We start from the raw sequence: 26,537 nt of genomic DNA, 5'->3' as shown, positions 1-26,537 counted from the left end.
TTTCAATAGGAATTACTTTTTAGAGCAGGTTGTGGTTGAGCCCACTAGGGGAATGGCAATTCTGGATTGGGTGTTATGTAATGAGCTAGGTTTCATTTGATCAGGCCAGTTAGCCTGACTTCAGTGGTTGAAAAGATGTCGGAGTCTAATATTAAGGATGAGATTTCAGGGTAATCTGAGGCACGTGATAAAATAGGCCAAAGTCAGCATGGTTTTCTACAGGATAAATCTGTGGGTATTCTTTGAGGAAATAACAGGCAGGATAGAAAAAAGAGTTAGTGGATGTTGTTTATTTGGGATTTTCAGAAGGCCTTTGACCATGTACCACACATCAGGCTGCTTAACAAAATAAGAGCCCATGGTATTGCAGGCATTTTTCTTTGTGTGAGGTTTGACACCAAACAGTGGATATGAGTCATTGCACGGAGCATGACCACATTCAGCCAAAAGGTGATCAGTCATTCTCTCACACCTCTGGAATTCAGCTCTTTAATCCATATTTGACTTGAGGCTGAAATGGCTCAATGAAACCCAATTGAACATTGGTGAGAGTTATTCACCATAGGTTATTAGTGAGTTTGGGCTGCTTTCTACACTGTGAAAGACACCTTGAATTGCCCCTCTGCTGACTGAGGTCTAACTGATTGTACTGGAGTAATCTATACTACGTTTTGTGGGCACAGCACATGTGGACAACTTTCCACATCGTTCGGTAAATACTCAGTGCCAGAACTATGTCCTAACTGCCCGGGTTAGACGTGTTGCTCGCTCTAGGCTGCAACTCTTAAGACTTACGGCAGGAATCTTGTCTGACTCTATAGCGTTTGCTGGATCCAGTGCACTCAGCTGTTTCTTGGTATCAGTTGAAGAGAAAGGAATTAGCTAAGGATATGGTTGATGCTGCTGCTGGGCTTACCTTTTTGCACTCCTCATTGAGTTGGGATTTGTCGATTGCCGATAAGAATGACAAAGAAAGTAACAGCAAAGGAAGAAATGTACTGAGCAGTGAGCTTAGAGATTCTGGTGCATTATTGTTCGATGTTCCTTTTTGATCTTGTGTGTTTCCAGTCATTTCAACTTAAAGTTATGAAAGTGAGTGTGTGCGTTATTTATTCTTGACTATACTTAGATGAATAGAAGCAACTAAGGATTTGCTGATCAAGTAGGTTTCTCTCTGTGTTGGTTCATTCACCACTTACCACGAACCCAGTATGGCAGCTTTGACCGTGACTACTTGGCCAACTGAAATAGCACTGTTCTACAGAACTACTTCTGGTGATGAAAAAGGATCTAGTGCTTTCCTGCCGTATATGATGAATAAACTCCTGTTGATTTCTGCAATGAAAAGATGCTGTTCACTCATGTCCTCCTAGTCGTCCTCCTCCAATTCTCACTTTTCAGTTAGTTACGTTTTTAGTAATAAGGTTCTAAATTAAATGATCATCAGTGTTATGCTGCAATACAGTGCTGAGAATGTGTTACATAATTGGTATGTAAATCCTTTGCAGAAACTGTTGACCCTGAACTGCACCTCATTTGTTTCTCACTTAAAAGACAGTGCTGATTCAAGATGACACAATTTTGGGGCATTGCCTTTACCAGTTATTGCAATATTTAACATAGGATTGAGCTTTACAGGGAAGAGCAGGTAAAGTGGCTAGTGCAGTGTGTTGGCCATCAATCCATAAGGATTCCACCAGTGCAGTGCCAGTCTCCTAGATTAACACTTCCGTGGAGCAGAAAGGTAAATCTCAGAATTGCAAGCTTCCCCCCTAGTTAAGTATATTAATGGCCAGTATAGATCTATATCTTCAGTCCTGATGAAGGATCTTGGCCTGAAATGTTGACTATACTCTTTTCTATAGATGTTGACTGGCTGCTGAGCTCCTCCAGCATTTTGTATGTGTTTCTTGGATATACAGCATCTGCAGATTTTCTCTTGTTTGTGACCTTCAGTTTGCTTATTTTAGAGAGATGTTATTCTATCTACTGAAATCAATGGGAAAATGGGTGTAAGAAAGCTAGATCTTTCGAATTAATGTAGCTCAGTTGAGTTAACAATGCTTTGTTGTGTTTTAATTTTTAACAAACATTTTTAATAATAGTATGTTTTTAACATTTTGCTATTAATGGTACCTGAAAGGACCAAAACAAAATGTTGGCTATCTCAGATGTTGCACTGATACAGTTAGAGGTTATCAGAGGCCATTATAAAGGACTTTCTTGCATGCAGTGATAAATTATTTTGTTGTTAATCCTCATCAATATGATGACTGTGACAGATAGAAATGTAGCCCCCCTGGCCACCCTCAGGGTTGCTCGGCTCGCTGTCGTCTAGGGAAACAGCCTCGGCCCCGGCAAACTGGATAATTCGTTTGTGTGAATGCTGTGTGAGGTACCCCACCCCGCCCAAATAACAGACAATACACCAGATGCAATAAATGATATACAGTTTATAGATATTACTGGAACTATATAATTAAAAGAGAATAAAATATAAAAGGAAAATAAAAGGTGCCACACTTATCAAAGTTCAATCTCTTCGTGCACAAAACCATTGGAGCTCAAGGACCTTCTTCTTCACCCTGCGACCCCTCGGACCACCTCGACCGGCCGCCTGGGACCAACAACGGTGGTCGACCAGACGCTCCACACGAGTCCGTCTCCGTCTCCTCGCCGAACGTCCCGCTCGGGGTCCGACCCTGTTAGCGGACTCACAGCACCTCGTCCATCCTCTGTCTCGCTCTCCCGCCTTCTGCCCCAAAACCCCGCGCATACAGTATCTTCAAATACACCAAAACCATAACAACTATCCCAATTGGTTAATAGCACTTACTTATCACACTCTAAAGCAAAAACAAGCAGCTAGCGCAAACAACAGGAATTCTGCAGATGCTGGAAATTCAAGCAACACACATCAAAGTTGCTGGTGAACGCAGCAGGCCAGGCAGCATCTGTAGGAAGGGGTGCAGTCGACATTTCAGGCCGAGACCCTTCATCAGGACTAGCGCAAACTTTCTCAGCGTTTAACACAACAAAGCCGCATTCCCGAGATTAACATAACAAAGACGCCATTTTAATTAGCCTCCGCAGTAACATAAAAGTCGAAACCCCCTTACAGAAACATACAATTCTTTTGGCACCAACGACAATTCACTACAGATTTTATACCAGCTTGTGCTGGAGATATTTCATCGGTCTTTTCTGATTTTTTTTTGCCACAACTTCTTAGTCCTTTTTTCTTCTCTAAGAACAACGCCAGTTTCATCATTCCAGTTTTGTAGCTTTGAGAAGTCCCCCTCATCTCTAAATGTACCTAAAACCTTTCTGGAACCTTCACAAAGTTTGATGTGTGGGATTGGATACAATGTTCCAGTTGTGGCCTAACTAGTAAACTGTCCAAATTTTCAACATAACCTTGCTACTTTTGCCTTATGCTGTTATATATAACTGCCATGATCCAATATAGTTTCTAACTATTCTCCCAACATGACTCCAGTATAACTCAGACTGAAATAAACAACATATTTCACTGTATCTTTTGATGTACGTGTGACAAATAAAGCTAAACATTTTTAACCTTTCAGGCTGATAGGCTGGAATGTGTCTACGTTAAGAAACAGGATGTGCTGGAACTTTTGAAAATCATTAGTACAGATAAGCCCCTGGGATCGGATGGGATATACCTCAGGTTACTATGGAAATTGAGGGGAGGGTTCCGGTGATGTCATCGTTCAGAATGGCAGCTTAGATCAACAGCTCCTCTGGAAAAACGCATATTTTGCCCTGTTAATCCATCAAATATAAGATCTTTCAAAAATATCTGAATTGAGAAGGGGGACAAGAATGGGGAAAAAGAATGGAGATTAAAATAAAGCATTAATGCGGAGCCTATGGAAGGGAGAGGTACAATGAGCTGCTCTCCACGTGCCCGTGGCAGGCGCTGGGCCTCGTTCAGACGAAGCGGCAAATATGATAAAGATTCTGGAAGAGATAAGGGAAGTCCAAAAAGATATAAAATAGCAACTCAATGCCATCAAGTCAGAGCTCACCAATGTCAATCAAAAAATAACAGTGGCAGAGACTAGAATTGAGAAGGTGGAAGATCGCGTGCAAAACGTGAAACAGATACTAAGTAAGACGATAAAAATATTAAATCAACAAGAAAGTAAATTGCTTGACCAGGAGGGAAGATCGCGACAGAAAAATATCAGGATTTATAATGTTCCCGAAGGAGCGGAGGGATTGTCGATGACGGAGTTTGTAGAAAAGTTGCTGCGGGAAACACTGGAGATTCCCCCAACTATGGAGATTGAAACTGAGAGGGCACATCATGCGCACGTCTCGAGGCCTCCCAGAGACAGAGAAAGTAAGCCGCACTCAATAGTACTTAGATTCCTTCAATGCAAGAGCAAGGCGGAAATTCTATGAAGGGCCTGGGGTAAGAAGAGGAAGGTTTTGGAACAGGAAGTTAATATACTTCGATCAAGATTACCCCCCGGCGGTCCTACAGAAACAGAAGGAATATTCCGAAGCGAAACAAATATTAAAGCAAGAAAAGATTAAATTCCAAACCCCGTACCCTGCTAAACTGAGGGTATTTTATGAAGAAGGGATACAACTATATCAGACGGTGGAAGAGGCAACTACAGACATGAAGAACAGAGGGCTGTCCGTTAGCGTGGTCAAACCAAGGGAAAGTCTGGCTGAGCAGTTATCCCGATCTGCTTGGGAAATAGTAAGAGAACCGAGAAAGCAGGGGACAGGAGGAGGACGAGAGAAGGATATTAGGAAGAGACTGTGAGTTCTCCGAGGACAGCCCTCACCTCCTCCAGAAGAACCATAAGGTTTGGCTAACTTTAAAAGTGCTGATAAACTAAACAGAAGCAAAAATAGACAGTGATATACCTATCTCGAGAAATACGTATTATAATACAGGTTTCCCCCGCCATCCGAAGGTAAGGCGTTCCTATGAAACGGTTCGTAAGCCCGAATGTCGTAAAGCGAAGAAGCAATTACCATTTATTTATATGGGAAAAATTTGTGAGCATTTGCAGACACAAAAATAACCTACCAAATCATGCCAAATAACACATAAAACCTAAAATAACAGTAACATATAGTAAAAGCAGGGATGATATGATAAATACACATCCTATATAAATTAGAAATACTTTTCCACAATCATTGCCTGCACTGTTCTCTGTAGCGAAAATCTCATACAAGCGCTGTTGGCAGAAACACGGCGCAAGCGCTGTCGGCAGAAACACGGCGCAAGCGCTGTCGGCAAAAACACTCTCCAGTAACCTTTAAGCTGTGAAGCTGCCAAATCATACCAAATAACACATAAAAATACACAGCCTATATAAAGTAGAAATAATGTATGTACAGTGTAGTATCACTTACGGGAATCCGGAAGACAGTGAGCACACTGATGATGGTGTGTTAGGCTGAGTCGTCGGAGGTTGGGGTGGTGCAGTGGCCCCCACCCTCCAGGCCGCCGACCAAACCGATACCAATCCGCGAAGCATGCAGGGGTACAGCGGTAGCCGGGAGGCACACAGCACATCTTTAAGAAAAAGCTGAAATGAACATGCTAATTAATTAGGTATTAATTAAATTAATTAATTAAACCTACGTACCCTTTGAAAATTAAAGTCGTGCTTCTTCATTGCGGCCAAAATCTCACGCAGTCGCTTCACGTTCAGTTCCTGGACAACTTCACTTTCGGTCCGTTCGCTACTGCATTCGGCTTCGATTGTTATCCTTTCCTCTTCCAATTGCATCAGCTCTTCATCTATCAGCTCTTGGTCATGGGATGCCAAAACCTCTTCAACATCATCTTTGTCAACTTCCACAAGCCAAACTCACTTTGTCCATATTTCGTTCACCACGATCGAAACGCTTAATTATATCTAGTTTTACGCTAAGTGTAACACCCTTATGAGCTCTTTTAGGCTTTTCCAATACCTTAGAACTCATCTTGCTAACGGCTGCTCATAGTCACGTGTTTAAGCAATGCCGGCGAGAATGCAGTTCTGAATCTGGGGGAGAGCAGCTGCTCGAGACGCACACTGCCTTTTTTCGTAACAGTGAAAACACCTTCTGTTAGCGAAAATAGGTAAATAATGTAGGTCTTTCATAACAGCGAGGTTTCGTAAAGTGAACGTTCGAAAAGCGGGGGACACCTGTATAGATTTTATATTGCTCAATTTTTTAAAATTCATTCATTCCCTCCTTTTTCTCCACATAAATGAGAATATATACATGGGAGCAATACACAGGGAAATCATTTCTGTGTAATGGACATAGATTTTTTTACTTACTATTATAGATACTGCAGCAGGGGCCCTCAACCCACAGTAGGAGGGGCTATCCCCCATGGCTAGATGTTTCTTCTAGCTCAACCCAGGGTCATCTAGAGACCCCAGCCTTGGAATCACACTTTCGTTACCTTTTTTTAAATTATTCACGTTTCTTGGCTCTTTTTTGTTCAGGGAGTAGATCGATTAAGTTATATTCTGCAAATTTCGATGATATACTAACAGATAAATACCCATGGCTAAGGACAAAGTAAAACTCATTTCTTTTAATGTCAATGGGCTGTTGAATCCAGTCAAGTGCAGTAAAATTCTATTAAAAATGAAAAAAGAACAAGCCTATGTAGTATATTTACAGGAAACTCACAAGTGATAATGAGCATGGAAAATTAAAGAGAATGGGCTTTACTAATTTGTTTTTCTCCTCATATAAATCAGGACATAGAAGAGGAGTTGCTATTCTCATCTCAAGCAAGCTAAATTTTGAAATATTGAATATATATGCACCCCCAGAAAGTGATATTAGTTTCTTCCAGAAAATTACTAATATTATGGTAATGGAAACAGGTCTCTTGATATGCGGGGGAGACTTAAATTTACAATTACAACCGAAGTTAGACTCTTCCAATAGAAAAACTTATGAAACAAAGTCCTTACATAAGAAAGTTAGCACTCTTTTTGAGGATGTTGGTCTAATTGATATATGGAGGGACCTTTTCCCCGACAGAAGGGATTACACTGATTACTCTGCCCCCCATTCAGTATATACAAGAATAGACTATTTCATAACATTTGGAAAAGGTAAAGATAAAATCATCACCTGTGGAATTGGAACAATAGATGTAAGTGACCATGCACCTATATATTTATCTGTTGATTTTGACCTACAACCTAAAAATACTATTTGGAAACTAAATTCAAGTCTACTCAATGATCCCTATTTTAAGGAACAAATTAAAAAAAGAAATTGGTATTTACTTAGAATTCAATGATAATGGAGAGGTTTCACCTCCCATTCTATGGGATACTCTGAAGGCTGTCTTAGGAGGGAAAATCTTCATATCTTCATATAAGAGCCATATCTTCATATAAGAAAGGAATAAACATTAGAGGAATTACAAAATAAGCCAAAGGAACTTGAAAAAAAAACACAAATTGAGTTTGATACAGGATACACTAGTGGAAATTTAAAAAATTAGGAATGAAATTAGTAGTTTGACTACACAAGAAATTAGAAAAAATGTAATGTTTCTGAAACAAAGACACTATGAAAGTAGATCTAAATATATGAAAATACTGGCATGGAAACTGAAAAAAAAAGATAGCAGAAAATAAAATTCATAGAAGTGGGGATCCAAGAACAAAAGTAATAAAAAAATAAGCTAAGTGAAATCCAAGAAGCTTTTGAAATGTTTTATAAAACTCTATATTCCAAAGTTCCAGGGGGAAGCATAACCTGGATTGACACTTTCCTGAATTCTTTAGAGTTACCCACCTTAAGCAAAGAACAAAATAGAATGATGATTGCTGACATTACTGAAGTTAAACTAAAAACTGCAATTAGTAGGTTTAAATTAAGCAAGTCACCAGTATCAGATGGATATACGGCAGAGTGGTATAAAGAATTTAGAAATGAGTTAATCCCTGTTTTACTCCCCACACTGAACTGGGCTCTAAGAAAGGCGTAAATGCCACCCAGCTGGAAGGAGGTGATAATCTCAGCTATACCGAAAGAAGGCAAGGATACAATGGAATGTGGGTCATTTAGACCAATATCTGTTCTTAATGTGGATTATAGAATATTTACCTCCATCATGGCCAAACGATTTGAAGAGTTTCTACACACACATAATGATCAGGCAGATTTTGTACAACAACGTCAAACACAAGACAATATACGAAGGACACTTCACATTATGGATCATATACAAAAAAATGAAATTGAAGCAATAGTGATAAGCGTGGACGCTGAAAAGGCATTTGATTCGGTTAAGTGGAATTTTCTTTAGAGTTTTACACAGATTTGGTCTACATGACACAATTATTAAAACTATACAGGCATTATATGGCAATCCTACTGCTAGGATTAAAATCAATGGATACTTATCTAGTAGTTTTACCCTAGAAAGGGGCACGAGACAGGGTTGTGCATGGTCACTGCTACTCTTCGCATTATATCTGGAACCATTAGCTCAACACATCAGACAAAATGAAGATATCAGGGGAACTACTATTAAAGGGACAGAGCATAAATTGGCCTGTTACGCGGATGACATTTTGATCTATCTAGGGCAACCAACATATTCTTTATCTAAATTGATGCAATCCTTTGAACAATATGGCCAATTATCAGGATACAAGATCAACATAGATAAAACCCAACCACTTTCATATAACTATAGCCCACCAAGAGAAATTGAAAGTAGATATCCTTGGGCATGACAAACAGAATCTGTCAAGTATTTGGGCATCATTATGCCAAAAGATTTGGCAAAATTATCAGAATGCAATTATCAGCCTATATATATAAATTATGAAAGATATAACAAGATGGAACCTAATTCTTTTTCTTGGTCTCAGTTCAAGGATTGAATCTATTAAAATGAATATACTGCCCAGACTACTATATCTCTTTCAGACCCTACCAATAGAGATTAACCAAAATCAATTCAATGAATGGAACAAGATGCTATCAAGATATATATGGCAAGATAAAAGGCCTAGAGTTCATCTCAAAACTTTGCAATTAGCCAAGGAGAAGGGGGGATGGGCCTACCTTCTCTTAGAGATTATTATTTTGCAGCACAGTTGAGAGCTGTCATATGCTGGTGCAAACCATCATATGACGCTCAATGGAAAAACATTGAAGAGAGAATACTTTCCCTCCCCATACAGGCAAGTTTGGCTGATAACAACCTACAAAGCTACATAAATACTATTGATAACCCATGGGTGAAATGGACTCTTAAAATATGGAAAACTATTATAAAAGAATATAAACTAGAGAGAGACATTGCAATTCTTAAATAGTGTGCATATGACTCGGATTTTACTCAAATAAACTGGATGCTAGATTTGAGGACTGGACAGCTAAAGGAATAACAGCTATTTGCAATATAATGAAAGAAGGAACACTGTTTAGTTTTGAAATGCTCAAAGAGAGACACTTATTAGAAAACAAGACTTTTACCGGTATTTACAGATGCGACAATATGTTAATAGGAGGGTTAAAATGTAACCAAGGCAAGTACATGTCTGATAGAGCTAATTAGAAAAGCATATAATTCAGACAACGGTAGTAGAATCATTTCAAGCGTTTGTCAAATCTTAAAACACGTTCGACTTCATACATTGAAACAAAATGGGAGAAGGAAGGAGGAATAATTTTATTCATACTGGGAAAAATGGTTTAACTGCATAACACCTCATAGGCCTGATTTTATTCTCACAAGTCAATGAATATGTTGTAAAAAAAAGATCTTCTTCTTTCGATTGTTCTTTCTTTCCTCTCCTTTCTAAAAGTGTATATTTATGTGGAGATTTGTGACAAATATGATTATATGATATATATGTACAGTATCTGAAACACATGGAAATGTTTAATGATGAAATTCAATAAAAAATAAATTACAAGAAAAAAGGAAAGTGTGGGAAGAGATTGCCCTTTATGATTTTTATAAATGACTTGAATATGGAAGTGGAAAGGTGGGTTAGTAAGTTTGCAGGTGACGTGAAGTGTTGTGGATAGTATAGAAGGTTATCGTAGGTTACACCAGGACAATGACAGGATGCAGAGCTGGACTGAGAAATGGCAAAGGGAGCTCAATCCAGATAACTGTAAAGGTTAAAATTCAGAATATAGTTATTGTCAGGACTCTTGGCAGTGTGGAGCACTGTGTGGGGTATCTTGGGGTCCATGTCCATAGATCCCTCAAAAGAATCCACGCAAGTTGATAGGGTGGTTAAGAAGGCATGTGTTGGCCTTCATTAGTTGGGGACTGATTTCAAAATCCATGAGCTCTATAAAACTCTGGTTAGATTACACTTGGAATATTGTGTTCAGTTCTGGTCACCATATAGGAATTATGTGGAAGCTTTAGAGAGGGTGCAATTAGATTTACCAGAATGCTGCCTGGATTAGAGAACATGTCTGAGGATAGGATGAGCAAGCTATGAGGCTTTTCTCTTCAGAGAGAAGGAGGATGAGGGGAGATTTGATAGAGGTGTATAAGACCATAGATTGAATGGACAGCCAGTGACATTTTCCAAGGGTGAAAATGGCTAATACCAGAGGCATAATTTCAAGGTGTTTGGAGGAAAGTATAGGGGGATTTTCACACAGAGACTGATAGGTGCATAGAATGTGCTACCAGGGTTTGTGGTAGAGGTAGATCCGTTAGGGACATTTCAGTGTCTTATAGCATACAGACACATTGATGAAAGAAAAATGGAGGGCGTTGTGGAAGGAAGGGTTAGATTGATCTTAGAATAGGCTAAAAGGTCAGCACAACATTGTGGGCCAAGGGGCCTGTACTGCACTGTTCTATGTTCTATGTTATCACTGACATTTGTTGCTTTGCAACAGAAGTAGAGTGCACTACATGAACAATTACGTTACAATAAGGAATATAAAATAAGTAGTACTAAAAGAGTGCAAAATAGTGAAATAGTGTTCATGGACCATTCAGAAACCTAACGGCAGAGGGGAAGAAGCTAAGTGTGTCTTTAGGTTCCTGTACCTCCTCCCTGATGGTGCTAATGAGAAGAGGGTACGTCCTGGATGGTGAGGGATCATAGTGATGGATGCCACTTTCTGAAGGCATCACCTTTTGAAGATGTTCTCGATGGTGGGGAGACTAGTGCTCACGATTAATCAATGTGGTTTGTGAGTAATCCAGAGAAGCCTTGAAGATGCAACCTCTGACATTTCTCACTCCAACCATGGAACCTCTGTTGCTGATCCCCATGTGTCATGGCACTACTTCTTGTTACATTTTTTGGCTCACTGCTATCTTCCTATAAGACAACACACAATAAGGGACTTGCATTAACAGTTGCAAAAATGCTTGTCGTATCTTATTGAAGAAATCTTCTATGATTACACCATTTCAAAACTTTGTTGTATCCATGCCAACCATCACCTACCATCTCTCCTCCTTGACCTCTCTTGTACTACGTTGCCATTTCTAAACTGCATTCCTTCAAGGTGTCTATATGTTCTGAGTACTCATTTGAGAGTGATGGATGTTGGAGATTTCTGCACGTACCTTTTTGAATAGGCACCCACTTGCTACATAGTTCTACATCAAATGGCCCTTTGGTCCAACTCATCTATGCCAAAAAAGCTGCCTATCCAAGCCAGTCCCATTTAAAACAGAACAGGTTACTCAGCTAACTAATTAAGAAAAAGTCATCTTAAATCTCTTTCTTTACTACCCAGTCGACATGTGTCACCACTCTGGTAACTACGTACCTGTATCATTTATTTTTAAGTCCTACCCTGGTTAACCTGTCCAAATGGAACACCTCAGAGTTAATTCCGTCTGCTTTTCCTTGCTCGTTTCCCCAGTTTTTCAAGATACTGCTGTAACTTTAGATAACCTTCCTCACTGTCCACACCACCACCAATTTCACTGTCACCCGTAAACATTGAGTAATTGTACCTTCCAAGTCTCACTGGATGAGGTTAGTCTCTTCAATACCTCCTGGGAAATCCCGGAACGTTTTCCACAAAGGACGTTCTTCCTGGACATTTCAAACAGTCAGAAGTTCTCACATTGAGATTTATGTACGCAAGCGAGATCCGCATGCTATAATTGATACTGTGTGCATCTCAGTCAACTATCCGAAATATTCCAATTCTTCAACCACATCTTTCGGGGAAATTACCCTATTTCATAGTCTCTGGTTATTTCAAATAAGTTAGGCACAAATATTACAGGCCTCACGCAAGGTATCTGATCTGTGATTTTGGAAAACTATAGGAGTTCTCTATTCCTGTTTACGCTCCGGGGCTGCACACCGTGGAGAGAATTACCAGCCCCGGATTTGCGGGAACCTTGCCGTAGTAGCGACCAATCAATTGATACAAGCGTGCCCGGAGCCAATCAGCAGCTCGAACTTCATGAGCAAATAGTCAGGGCAACTGCCAATCAAGTGACGAGTGCGTGTTCGAACTCAGTGCAGTGAAGAGGCTTCGTGGAATTTGTCTCGGAAAGAGGATGGCGGATATGGGGAGTACACGGTCCAGGGATGGTGGCTTCTTAGATTTAGGCTTTGCAAGGTCCTTCCCTGGCCTCTTGAAGATAATGCAAGCGGTATGGTCCACCGTACTTTTACTGTCCGCGCATCCTTTCTGCACTGTTTTAAAGTCAAAACTGTATTTGAAAAATCGGCATTTCTGCCAATGTGAGTCCCACCCTTACAACTGCTCAGAGCGAAATAGTTTGCTTTTATTTATTCACCTATCACTTACGAACTTGTAGCGACACGAAAGTAGGCGTGAAGACAAAACTGTGTTTAATGAGAACTCGGTGCTAACTTTGTTAGTTTTCAATTTTTTTTTAAAGAGTGTAAGGCGCTCTAACTTCGGCATCATCGTCCAAGCCGAAGCAACATTGTCATCGTGCAAACCAAGCTTTTGGTTTGTTAAAGTGTTTTTTTTGCATATGTTGGAATAAGAATAACCGACGAGATTAGAGCGTGATCTAGTCTTGTTCCCGTTTCCGGGCAGAGCTCGAGAACAAATGCGTTTATTACGCAAACGCATCTTTCTTTGTAAGTTTGGCCTGCTGCCTATTTGGTTTATTTACACTTGTTGCGAATAGCGGGCTCGGCGAAGTGACTGCCACATTCTGGGCTGCTTTGTAAAATGCAGTCTCTGTGCGTGTGGAACTGGAGTACAGTATCGCAGAATGCAACTTGCAGGCGTCCCGAGGCTGCGCCTGTTAGCAGACCCGCGAAATCGCGCTGCCGCAGTGCGTGTCTGCCCCGCCAGACCTCGCAACTCGCAAAGTTGTAACAGAAGATGTGGAAACACTCTACAGGTTGGACTGCATCTGTGGAAAGAGACGGTGAATATTTCCGGTCCTGGAGCCTTTGTCCGAACTTGTTCTCGGATATGGCCTGCTCGTTGAAAGGTTATTTATAGTAAATGCGCCGTGTTAAGGCAGAGATCCGGAGGGGGAACACTTGATTCACATTGTTTTATGATGGCAACTGACCTCTGTCAGCTTAGTCCCGCAAATCCCAAGGGTGGAAGATGATTAGCAGGTGCGATAGTGGCAAATCTGCAAGGAATGGGGGTTTAGGGATCGTGCAGTCAGAGGAGATTTGGTTTACTTTGGCATGGTATTCCGTACAGACATCGTTGGCTGGGGGATTTGTACCTGTTCTATACCTTTCCGTGATTTAACCTGTCAAGAAAGTAAACTGCTGGTGGAACTCAGCGAATCCGGCAACATCTGTGGCTTACCACACCTCTTTTCCCTCATTCCTTTATGCTGGTTCTCTCCCTCCTTTAGACAGTATTAATCTCGAGACACAGTATGTCCACTGACCATTTCCCTGCCCAGCTGCTGCCTGACCTGCTGAGTTCCTTCTACAGCTGGTTTTTTCTTTTGCTGTTTCAGATTCCGACATCTGTAGTGTTTAGTAGCTCCATTAATCTTTTAAGAAGTAGCCTTGCATCACGTGAGTGAAAGTATACAAAAAAATCTTGCAGATACTGGAAATCCAACATTAGGAAAACAGAAAACGCAAGGAATGTGTCAGAACAAAGGGTGCTGCATCTGATACCTTTCTGCAAAGCTGTCTGTCTGAGTTGCTGAGTTTCCTGTTTTCATTACAGGTATTGCTAGCTGCTTAAAAATGGTGCATAAAAGGGGCAGTTAACAGTTGAAGTTCGCTGCTCTGCCAAACTATTCCTTCTGCCCTCCACTTGTCTTAAATATAATCTGGTGAATTCTAATGTAATTGCCCTTTCCCTTTTCTAATACTTAATTATCTTGGGGTGGAGGTGTGGTTGGGAGTGCGAGGCTCAACTGTGCCTTCCAAGCTTATTGCTTGATCTTTCATTTCTGTTTTAACTGATTAGAGAGCTTTGCCCTGTCCAAGCAGATTAAGTTTGAAAGCCAATGCCACTGTCCTTTACCAGTGGAACCACTGATAAGAGTCATTAAAGTGTGTTTAAGTTAATATATTATGGGCAGCCCTAATGTGCTGGAGGTCTGTTTGCTGGCAACACTGCAACTATTTAAAAATCTGTGAGCCTGTCCCAATGAATGAGTTGCTAAGGAGTGTATGAAACAGCTGAGAATACTGTTGTGCTTGTTACCACTGGAAATCTGTTTCTTTTTGGGGGGAGGCTTGCATAGCTAAACACTTAGATGGGGGAAGACAGTAGTTTCCATCACACTTAATATCAGAAATATCAAGAAGTCTGTGATTCCACCTGGTATTGCTGATGCCCCAGCAATAGTCTCCTGGCCGGTTCAGTAACACAGTACTGAGTGAAACAGGGAGACCTCTTTCTCCCTTATTTGGGGGAGAGAGAGCCTGTGGTATGTAGAATACCGGGTGAATAAGCAGTCTTTGGGGTACTGCAAGCCTGTATCTTCACTAATGCTTTGCTGCATGCTTGTGTGCTCGGTGGAGGGCACCAATGCCCTCGGCTGTCTCCCCTCTGCTGTCTCCTGTGTGCTCGGTGGAGGGCACCGATGCCCTCTACTGTCTCCTGTGTGCTCGGTGGATCTCCTGTGTGCTCGGTGGAGGGCACCGATGCTTTTTTTTTTTGCTGGTTGCTTTGCTGCTTGTGCATGGGAGGGGAGAGCTGGGGGGGTCTTTGGGGTTCTAGCATTTAACTGTCATTCTTTGGGGCACTCCTCTGTTTGCGAAGAAAAAGAATTTCAGGATGTATATTGTATACATTTCTCTGACATTAAATGTACCTTTTGAGCAGTCACGTTGCTTTCCTGGCAGCCATTGCATGTTACCTCAGTCACTCACTCTGCACAAAGCTGTGCAGCTCAAGGATCACTGTTTCATTGTTGCAAGAACACCAGGATCCTGTCGGAATGATGTGATGGTTTTTACAGTTCAGTTGGGGTATGTAACAGTGAATCAGCCTCTCGATGGTGTGCTAAGTGGGGAGGTGGGGGAGTGGAGTGGGGAGGTTGCCACTTAGTCCTTGTCCACCAACTTACTATTTGTTGAATTGCATGTTTGTGAGGTCAGCTATGTATTTCAGAGAGTGTTGTTAAATATAGCACATTCTTCCTGAACCTTCTGTGGCTTCAGTGATTTAGTTTACTGTGAGAGGTATTGGATTTAATATCTGTGGCAAGTGGTGAAATATTAATAATTGCTGTTTGGCCAGAGCAGGAGCCAGTGTCTGGGCTATGTGGCCTGGGCCAAGGGTTTGGGAACACTATTGGTGGGGAACATGGGTCTGTTTTTGCAGATGAAGCTATGGTGCTGTGTGTTTGTTGAAGTTGTTTAGAATTACAAGGACTGGCTGATCACTGTTTGTCATTTGCAAACCTTTGTCGTGGATAGGATTTTATAATTATCCATCTTTTGTTATGCATTTGAAGTTGTGCCCCTATCTCTCGTGAAAACTGAGAACTTGGTGTACACACTTTTTCTGAGAGGAAGAGTTGCAGTAGTGGGATTATGTTTGCAACACTTTCTCTAATTCTCATCCTTGAATTTTAGTGGATCTTGGCACTATTTCAACTTTAACAAATGCCTAAAAGAAGCACAACACTGCACAGGGGTCTGTTAGAAATCCAGCATTGGTTGTATTTAGAATTGAATTGGTTTTGTTATTGTCACATTTACCGAGGTGCTGTGGTTGCATGTCCTGATCATTACATTGAGGTAGCGGTGCAAGGGAAGAACAATAACAGTGCAAAATGAAGTGTTATAGTTATTTATATAAAAGTAACTTATATACACGTATCAAGGAGATTTATAGTCTACTGAAGGCTAGATCTGTGGTTTTCAAGACTAGTTATCCAGAACTATACAAGAAGTCCAGGTACGACCTACAGGAGGCTATTTTAAGAATGAAAAAACAACTCTGATTGAGGTTAGAGATGGAACTGGATGCATGTCATCACTGGCGGGGTTTGCGGGCCATTGCTTCCAATAAACTGAAGCCAACCATTATGAATGGCTGTGATGCTTCACTCCCAGATGAACCTTTGCTTTTTTTTGTGCACGCTTTGAAAGGGAGAATAAAACCACACCTGCGTGAATCCCTGCTGCATGTCGTAACCTCTTTCTCGGAGGCCAACATCAGAACATCTTTCAAGAGGGTGACCTCGCAAGGCATCAGTTCCGGATGGTGAACCTGGTAGAGCATTGAAACCCTGTGCCAATCAAAAGACGGGAGTGTACAAGGACATCTTCAATCTCTCACTGCTGCATTCGGAGGTTCCCACCTGCTTCAAAAGCGTGATCATCATCTGCTGCCCAGGAAGAGCAGGGCCAGCTGCCTCAATGATTATTGCCCGGGGGCAGTTGTATCTACTGTGATGAAGTGCTTTGAGAGGTTGATCATAGCTAGGATGAACTCCTGCCTAAGCAAGGACCTGGACCCACGGTAATTTGCCAATCAGCACAACAGGTCTAAAACAGGCTCTGCACTCTACCTTGGATCACCTGGACAATAGCATACCTACGTCAGGCTGCTGTTTATTGATTACAGCTCAGCATTCAACACAATCATACCCTCAGTTCTAATCACCATGTTCCAAAACTTGAGCCTCTATATATCTCCCTCTGCAACTGGATCTCTGGCTTCCTCACCGGGAGACCACGGGCTGTGCGGATCAGAAATAACTTCTGTTCCTTGCTGACAGTAAACATTGATGCACCTCAAAGGTGTGTGCTTAGCCCACTGCTGTACTGTCTACACCCATGACTGTGTGGCTAGGCACAGCTCAAACAGCATCTATAAATTTGCTGACGACACCACTATTGTTGGCAGAATTTCAGATGGTGATGAGGAGGGATGCAGGAGTGAGATCGATCAGCTGGTTGAGTGGTGTCGCAACAACAACCTTACACTCAACATCAGGAGCACTAAGGAATTGATTGTGGACTTCAGGAAGTGGAAGTCGAGGGAACATGCACTGGTCCTCATTGAGGGATCGGTTTCAAGTTCCTGGATGCTAACATCTCTGAAGATCTACCCTGGACCCAGCATATTGATGCAATTACAAGCACGGCATGACACTGGCTATATTTCTTTATGAGGAGACTTGGTATATCACCAGAACATTTGCAAATTTCTACAGGCGTACTCTGGAGAGTGTTCTTATTGGTAGGTTCGTCATCCGGTATGGAGGGGCCACTGCACAGGATGGGAAAAAGCTGCAGAAAGTTACAAACTGAGCCAGCTCTGTTGTGGGCACTAGACCCCCAGCTTTAAAAGGTGATGCCTCAAAAAGACAGGAGCCTGAGAAAAACACAATCAGTGTTTCAGGAACAGTATCTTCCCCTCTGCCATCAGATTTCTGAATGGATAATAATTCCATGAACCCTGCTTCACTACTTCCCCCCCCCCCCACACACACACTTTTTTTGCAGTACTTATTTAATTTGTCTTATCTCTCCTCCTTATTGTAATTTGTAGTTTTTTAAAAATTATGTGTTGCGATGTACTGCTGCTGCATCTCCTAACATAAGTCAACAATGTTAAACCTGATTCTCAGAACACAACAGAGTTAATTTTTCAGATTTAAAAAGTGTTTGGAATTGGGAAAAGGTTGCTGAGGAAGAGTTTGAGGAATACCGACTTGCATACGTTTTCCCTATCTCAGTGTGTTGTATATTTTTGTTCATCCCAGAATGTCCAGCTCATCCAGTAATCCCTTGAAATTTTCTTAACAATTTGTTGAAGCTGTTTAATTTATTATTATGGAAAAAATTCAGTATAATTCCCATGTTCTGTAAAACATTGGTGTAATATAGCTTAGTAGAGGTTTTCCCAGCAACTCCAAAATCCATGGCAACGTATCCATACAACTAAATTCTTTAAGATCATCTGCTTTAATTTTTAATTACTATTTTAAAAGGTGCTTTATCAAATACAGCTCTTTCTATTTTCATTTCATTCCCTTATTATTTGTGTATTTCAACCCCTACAATGATTAATGAAGTACTTTCAATGTAGGGAACTATCTTGTGGTCCTTTACATAAGCATGAAGAAAATGAACATTGAAGCATAGATCAGAGGTTTAGATGGGAGGGAAGATTGTGAGAAGAATTTTGAAGGGAAGACAGTGGAGAAATGTTGGAATTTCAGAGCAGCTTGAAGAAAATTAGGGCTGTGGATTGTGCTCAAACGGCAGAGGCAGTTGAGTTGGATAAAATGGCTCCTGAAATTACAGAATCATCAGTGAATATGTTTTTAGGTTAAATATGACCTCACAGCATTTATTACAGATGAATGTGTACTGCATATGGTGGGTAAGTGGGAACCAGTCATTTGGATTTATGCAAAGCCTCTAACGTGTACCGTGGGTACAACTCATCAAGGATACTTACAAATGACCATTTTCAGGGAGGTGACATCTATCATTAGGGACTCCAGCAGTCTGGGCCCTGTCCTCCTCTTAACACTGCCATCAGGTTCATGAAGTGGCCTGATAAACCTTCTTACCTTGGAATATATTTCTTATTCTCTCTTTCTCAACTTGCATTAACGTTGTTTTGTTTATTTTGTTGTGGAAGTGATCATAAACTTAGAGATAACTTATGTTTATCATGTTGGGAATGTCTTGTGCTGCTTCTGCAAACTGCTGATTTTCATCGCATTTATACCCTGTGTATGCATGCCCACAATAATAGATTAACTTAAAATTCAAAGAGACAGTTCCATGGCAGTTCAGTTCTGTAATTGAATGAAACTGGAGACTGAGCTGGGGGAAATACAGGTCAAGTAGGTGGGGTGTTAAGGATGATCTGAAAGAGGTAAGTCAGATGTGGTTATGGAGAAAATTCCATCATGAGATGTGGTTCATCTGATAAAGGTGCACAAAGGGCAAAAATAAAGATCTGGGAAAAGTATAAAAGTGGTAAGATGTTGGGTTGGGGAAGAGCCAGATACTGAAAGAATTTAAACACAGTAAGATTTTTAATTTTGGGCCAGCTAATTTGTTCAGTAAAGACGTGGTGATAAAAAGAATTGCTTTTCAGCTTTAACCTTCTCATCTGGTGCTAATTTCTTTATGGCATTGTTGATCTCAATCTCCACCACCTCTTCCAGTCCCTCAGTACTTGTATACCTTTGATGTACTTTGATTGTCAACTGAGGCACTTATTCAATAAAGAACATTGTATGCTCTTAAGAAACCAATTGTATAAAGTTGCTTAGCCAGGATAACAATTTGGAAAATCAACTAGATTTTGCTCATTTGTTACAATGCAGATGGTTTTGGAGAGGTTCTATCCAGAATAGCTATTGAATTTGGTGTGGATGTTCTTGATGTTGAATAGCAAGTTAATACTCCTGGTAAAGGATGTTAGATTAAGACTGTATGTTTAAGGGAGTTAGTGGAGTTGATGCTGAAGAACTTGGGGTTGGGTGAAAAATTGGTGGTGTACATATTTTTAAAAAGGTGTTTATGCATTGCTAAGCCATTTAGCTTAAGCTATACTAGTTGTATTTTTAAGCTTTTTTAAGAATTTGGTGATTTTGCATTGTCAGATCTGAGATTAAATGACCCAAGTTTCCTCAATGATGGATTAGTTCAATCAAATCCATTCTGCAGGAAATTACTTCTGCCAAGACCAGTCAGCATGTTTAATTGCCACATGAAGCTATTTTGCAGTCATTTTTTAAAACTCATTTTCACCAGGTTTCTATCACAAATTTACATAACTTGTGTATAAATGTTTGAGCTAAAGCTGTATGAGGCTTGCTGGAGCTTCAGATTCTCTGGGTTTATTTAACTTCCTTTGCACCATGCTAAAGAGGCTGTGCACCTGTGTATTTTAAGTGCTTTAAAAAAATTGTGGTTTTTACTTGTACATGCAGATTTTGTTGCCTCTGTATTTATGAAATTATATAAAATTCTCTAAACAGAAACACCTGTAGATGCATTTTTAAGTCATTTTTGGAGAAAAAATAAGCAATTTGTCACCATATGTGAGCTGTAATATATCAACTGTTTCACTTGTGGGGAATATTCTGCCACAGGAGTTTGTTCTGTGGCGTTAATAAGCATAGCCTGGAAAACAGCAATTTTCTTCTTCCACCTTCGTCAGATTTCTGGAAAAGTTTGTTTGTTTGTTGGGTTCTAAATTCTGTGTTCATTTCTGAAATAGTTTTAGCTTTACTTGTTTTTGTTACAAGTAGGTCTGGTCTGTCAACACCACCTCTTTGGTCAAGAAAGCAGAGTAGTGGTTTCCACTTCCTGTGGAGATTGAGGTGAATGAGCCCCCCCTCCCATTCTAACGTGTTTTTATAGGAGCAGCACGGAGAGTGTCCTGACCAGCTGCATAACCATCTGGTACGGGAATTGCAAGGCATCTGACCGCGAGCCCTTACAAAGGATAGTGAGGGTTGCTGAGAGGATCATAGATGGGTGGAAGAGAGACCCTGGAGATATTTATCGGGACCACTGCCGATGCAGGTCTCTTAGCATTAACAATATCTCTCCCACCTGTCCCAACAATCTTCAGGCAGGAGGTACCATGGCATTCGGGCTAGATCTGTTAGGATGAGAATTAACTACTTTCACCAGGCCATGAGATGACTGAACTCCCTGCCATCACCCAGGTCTCACCACGTATTAAGTGCCAGTAGCGTTATACACCTCCCTCCCCTTTCTAGATCTTTCTGTCTCTGGAGACAGCTTATCCACTGATGTCTACTATAAGCCTACTGACTCTCACAGCTATCTGGACTATTCCTCTTCTCACCCTGTCTCTTGCAAAAACGCCATCCCCTTCTCGCAATTCCTCCGTCTCCACCGCATCTGCTCTCAGGATGAGGCTTTTCATTCTAGGACGAGGGAGATGTCTTCCTTTTTTAAAGAAAGGGGCTTCCCTTCCTCCACTATCAACTCTGCTCTTAAACGCATCTCCCCCATTTCACGTACATCTACTCTCACTCCATCCTCCCGCCACCCCACTAGGCATAGGGTTCCCCTGGTCCTCACCTACCACCCCACCAGCCTCCGGGTCCAACATATTATTCTCCGTAACTTCCGCCACCTCCAACGGGATCCCACCACTAAGCACATCTTTCCCTACCCCCCTCTCTCTGCATTCCGCAGGGATCGCTCCCTACACGACTCCCTTGTCCATTTGTCCCCCCCCATCCCTCCCCACTGATCTCCCTCCTGGCACTTATCCGTGTAAGCGGAACAAGTGGTACACATGCCCTTACACTTCCTCCCTTACCACCATTCAGGGCCCCAAACAGTCCTTCCAGGTGAGGCAACACTTCACCTGTGAGTCGGCTGGGGTGATATACTGCGTCCAGTGCTCCCGATGTGGCCTTTTATATATTGGCGAGACCCGACGCAGACTGGGAGACAGCTTTGCTGAACATCTACGCTCTGTCCGCCAGAGCAAGCAGGATCTCCCAGTGGCCACACATTCTAATTCCACATCCCATTCCCATTCTGACATGTCTATCCACGGTCTCCTCTACTGTAAAGATGAAGCCACACTAAGGCTGGAGGAACAAGACCTTATATTCCGTCTGGGTAGCCTCCAACCTGATGGCATAAACATCGACTTCTCTAACTTCTGCTAAGGCCCCACCTCCCCCTTGTACCCCATTTGTTACTTATTTTTATGCACATATTCTTTCTCTCACTCTCCTTTTTCTCCCTCTGTCCCTCTGAATATACCTCTTGCCCATCCTCTGGGTCCCCCCCCCACCCCCCCCGTCTTTCTTCCCGGACCTCCTGTCCCATGATCCTCTCGTATCCCCTTTTGCCTATCACCTGTCCAGCTCTTGGCTCTATCCCTCCCCCTCCTGTCTTCTCCTATCATTTTGGATCTCCCCCTCCCCCTCCAACTTTCAAATCCCTTACTCACTCTTCCTTCAGTTAGTCCTGACGAAGGGTCTTGGCCTGAAACGTCGACTGTACCTCTTCCTAGAGATGCTGCCTGGCCTGCTGCGTTCACCAGCAACTTTGATGTGTGTTGCTTGAATTTCCAGCATCTGCAGAATTCCTGTTGTTAGCGTTATACTGTTTACTTTTTAAAATTGTGTTGTCAGTACACATTAGTTGTTAATTTGTTTGTGGTAATATTATTTTGTGTAGTGTGTGAGATATATGTAGTGTGTCCAGAATAACATTGTCTTGTTTGGCGGTGTATATGTGTATGGTTGAATGATAAGAAACTTGATTATTCTTGTCAGGGTCCCATTTTAAAAGGCACTAAGATTATGTACAATGAAACAAAAGCTACGTACTGGAAAAAAATAGCATGAACTACTAGAGTCTTTTAAGATAATAGAAAATGCCTGGACTAATGACACAGGGATAGGAAAAAATAAATATAAGATGTTGACATTTTGGACAGAATTGTTGTCTGGGTGTGGATAATGCTGGAGAGGCCTTTTCTGATTATCCAAGATGATAATAAACCCTTTATGTTTGACTAACATCTCTAACAACACTTTGGCCGCTTTAAGAATTCTTTCTCAATTACTAGTTGACAAATTACTGTATTCATTACATTCAGTGCATAATTTGCAGTAGTTGTATTTGAACTTTATAGTTTGCACTTTGGTGTCACATTGATGCCCATGTTAAAGAGCAACAAAGTGAACTGGATGTCTGTGATTAAAACAAGCATAAACTACTGTAGATGATACAGTATACAAATTCTCATTATTTAGATGTGGATTAACAATTCAGTTTTTCTCATAATTTGAACAACGGAAATTGTATCTAATTTGGTCTGTTAAAGTGTTAGAGAAACTCAGCAGGTCAAGCAGCATCAATGGAACGGAATAAATAGTCGATATTTTGGGCAGAGGCCCTTCATCAGGACTGGACGGGAAGGGGGAAGAAGCTAGAATAAGGTGGTGAGGGAAAGAGAAGGAGTGCAAGCTGGCGGGTTGATGAATGAAGCGGAAAGGGGGATAGTTGAGGGGGGGGATTGCAGTGAGAAGCTGGGAGGTGATGGGTAGAAGCGGGAAAAGGCTGAAGAAGAAGGAATTTGATAAGAGAGGAGAGTGGATCATGGGAGAAAGAGAATGAGAAGAGCCAGAATGAGGAATGGAAGATCTAGTCTAAAGTGGTATTGTCACTAAAATGTATGGCTTCAGCTTTTTCATTGTTGCCCTCTTACCATGTCAGTCCATGGCACTTCAGATGTCTGCTGAGGCCCTTAGGAGAAAGACTTGCTTATGTGGATGATTCCCAGCGCTTGTGCTGAAAAGCTCTGTCAGTGTGGAGGCTTGAAACTCTTACTTGGCTACAGAACCACCTGAAGTGACTTATAGATTCTCCTGACTCCATAAGTACATCACATCATCTTTGCACTAATACTATATTGAATAAGCAATTTTCTTTTTGAATTTGTTAAAGATTCTGCAGAGCTGTTTGGTTAAATGAATTGACTTCGTTACTTACATCCTTCATATACATGAGTAAAACTCTTTACGTTATGTCTCTAAGTGTGCAATGTGCAATTTATAGTAATTTATAATAAATAGTATGTACAACAGGATAGTCAAGGTAACAGAAATACAGTTGTGTCAGCGTGAGTTAATCATTCTGATGCCCTGGTGGAAGAAGCTGTCCCGGAGCCTGTTGGTCCTGGCTTTTATGCTGCGGTACCGTTTCCTGGATGGTAGCAGCTAGAACAGTTTGTGGTTGGGGTGATTCAGGTGTCCGATGATCCTTTGGGCCGTCTTTACACACCTGTCTTTGTACATGTCCTGAAGTTCACATCTACAGATGCGCTGGGCTGTCCAGACCACTTTGGCATTTATATGCCAAAACCTTTCCCTTTATGGACCTTGTTTGTCCACATGCTTACTTGTTTATGAGACAAAGAGGCTGTTGGGTCATTTGGGATCCGTGGCTCAATCCCATCAGTCTCCGGCCTCCTGCATCTGCAGCTGTGCAATATATTTTCTCCTGCATGCCAGCATGATTCCTTTCCCATTGGTATACACAGAGGGTTAATGCTGAATACAGTAGCTCACTCACCTCCTGCATGTCTTTGGAAATATGGACAGAAGTTCAAGTGGTCAAGGAGATCATGTGGAAACTCTATGCAGACAGTAGAGGGTCTCTTGGAATTGTGAGGCAACGCTGTAATTTCTGCTAATTGCAGGAGGAGTTGTAATACCTTGATGTTAACAGATGATGACTCACAGTAAAGTGATCCTCTGGTGGTTCTATTAGTTTCCATGTATTTGTGGTCAACAAATTTTGGATTACATCTTCTTCAGTAATTTGCAACATATTGGTTCTTTAAGAGTAATAAACATGCTTTGCAATTTGAAAATATTGTGAAATTTTGTAATTTTATTCAGTATGGAATGTTACTTGTGATTTCTTGTCCACACTTGTCCCGATGCACGGTTTTGACCCAAAATATTCAATTCCTTTCCTCCCACTGATGCTGCTTGAGCTACTGAGTTCTTACAACAGATTAGTTGTTGCTTGGTTTTCAAATTGTTTTTAATTGCATATTTCCTTTTTCCATTTCAGGTTGTGGTGTTCATAGCATTCCTGTGTATACGGTGTTCAGAGTGGACTCATTATTCAATCTACCGCTATTTTGAAGTTGTCACCATCTGGTTTTTTATTATGGTTTTGGTATTTTACATCATTTACCTAACAAGACTTTACCAAAAGATAACTTGCATACACTGGTCACTAACAGTAAGTTTTAAAATTCTAATAATTAACAAGTGAATTTACTGTTTAATTTTTGTTGTGAGTGTGTCTTTGAGTCCCTTGGATCTATTTGATCAACATTGGCCAGTTATATTGGAAACACCAGCTTGAGAATAAGTCTGGGAACATGGTATATGACTTTTCCTAATTTTTACAATTAGAAAAAGGCCTTTGAGAGAGTTTATATACGTATATAAAACATCTTTTGTAAGACTGGGTATTACAAAACAGTTCACAATTATTGCAACACACATCAAAGTTGCTGGTGAACGCAGCAGGCCAGGCAGCATCTGTAGGAAGAGGTGCAGTCGACGTTTCAGGCCGAGACCCTTCGTCAGGACTAACTGAAGGAAGAGTGAGTAAGGGATTTGAAAGTTGGAGGGGGAGGGGGAGATCCAAAATGATAGGAGAAGACAGGAGGGGGAGGGATGGAGCCAAGAGCTGGACAGGTGATTGGCAAAAGGGATATGAGAGGATCATGAGACAGGAGGCCCAGGGAGAAAGACATGTCACCTGTCCAGCTCTTGGCTCCATCCCTCCCCCTCCTGTCTTCTCTTATCATTTTGGATCTCCCCCTCCCCCTCCCACTTTCAAATCTCTTACTAGCTCTTCCTTCAGTTAGTCCTGACGAAGGGTCTCGGCCTGAAACGTCGACTGTACCTCTTCCTAGAGATGCTGCCTGTCATGCTGCGTTCACCAGCAACTTTTATGTGTGTTGCTTGAATTTCCAGCATCTGCAGAATTCCTGTTGTTTGAGTTCACAATTATTATTTGTTTTGAGGTTTGTTTTAGTATAGGTGCATTAAACAACATGATTGCACAGACATTAGTGAGAGAAGATGGGGTGATGAGAGAGACTAGTGAAGGCAGAACAGTGAGTGCGGTCTACATTGATTTTAGTAAGGCGTTTGACAAAGTCCCTCATGGGAGGTTCTTCCAACACATTAAGATGCACTGGGTCCACGGCGAATTGGCTGTTTAGATTCAGAATTGATTTGTGCCTAGAAGACCAAGGGTAGTAGTTGAAGGGACTTGTTCGAGCTGGAGGTCTCTAATTCGTGGTGTTCTGCAGGGATTTGTGCTGGGACCTTTGCTGTTTGTGATGTACATTAATGACCCAAATGAAAATGTAGATGGGTGGATTAGTAAGTTTGTGGATGATACCAAGATTGATGGAGTTGTGGATAGTGTAGAAGACTGGCAAAGAATACACCGTGATGTAGATCAATTGCAGATGTGGGCGGAGAAATGGCAGATGGAGTTTAACCGGGATATATGTGAGGTGTTGCACCTTGGTAGGGCAAATACAAGGAGGCAGTACACTGT

The 26,537-nt window shown here is 41.4% G+C and overlaps 1 protein-coding gene across 2 annotated transcripts in view; it reads left to right on the top strand.

Annotated features, from left to right (window-relative positions):
* Positions 1-12,472: 12,472 nt before the first annotated feature.
* cmtm7 (CKLF-like MARVEL transmembrane domain containing 7) overlaps positions 12,473-26,537 on the top strand; it is a 32,127-nt gene continuing 18,062 nt past the window's right edge. Inside the window, exons 1-2 of one of the 2 annotated variants that reach the window (XM_072253698.1) lie at positions 12,473-12,637; positions 25,023-25,196. In XM_072253698.1, coding sequence (XP_072109799.1) covers positions 12,542-12,637; positions 25,023-25,196 — 270 coding nt within the window. In that variant the 5' untranslated portion in view covers positions 12,473-12,541. Of the gene's footprint in view, positions 12,638-13,122; positions 13,394-25,022; positions 25,197-26,537 lie in introns of those variants that run through there. The other variant, XM_072253697.1, reaches the window with a different exon arrangement.

This window comes from Mobula birostris, chromosome 3 (genome assembly GCF_030028105.1).
Source record: "Mobula birostris isolate sMobBir1 chromosome 3, sMobBir1.hap1, whole genome shotgun sequence".
NCBI lineage: Eukaryota > Metazoa > Chordata > Chondrichthyes > Myliobatiformes > Myliobatidae > Mobula > Mobula birostris.
This window is presented reverse-complemented; position numbering and strand designations above follow the sequence as displayed.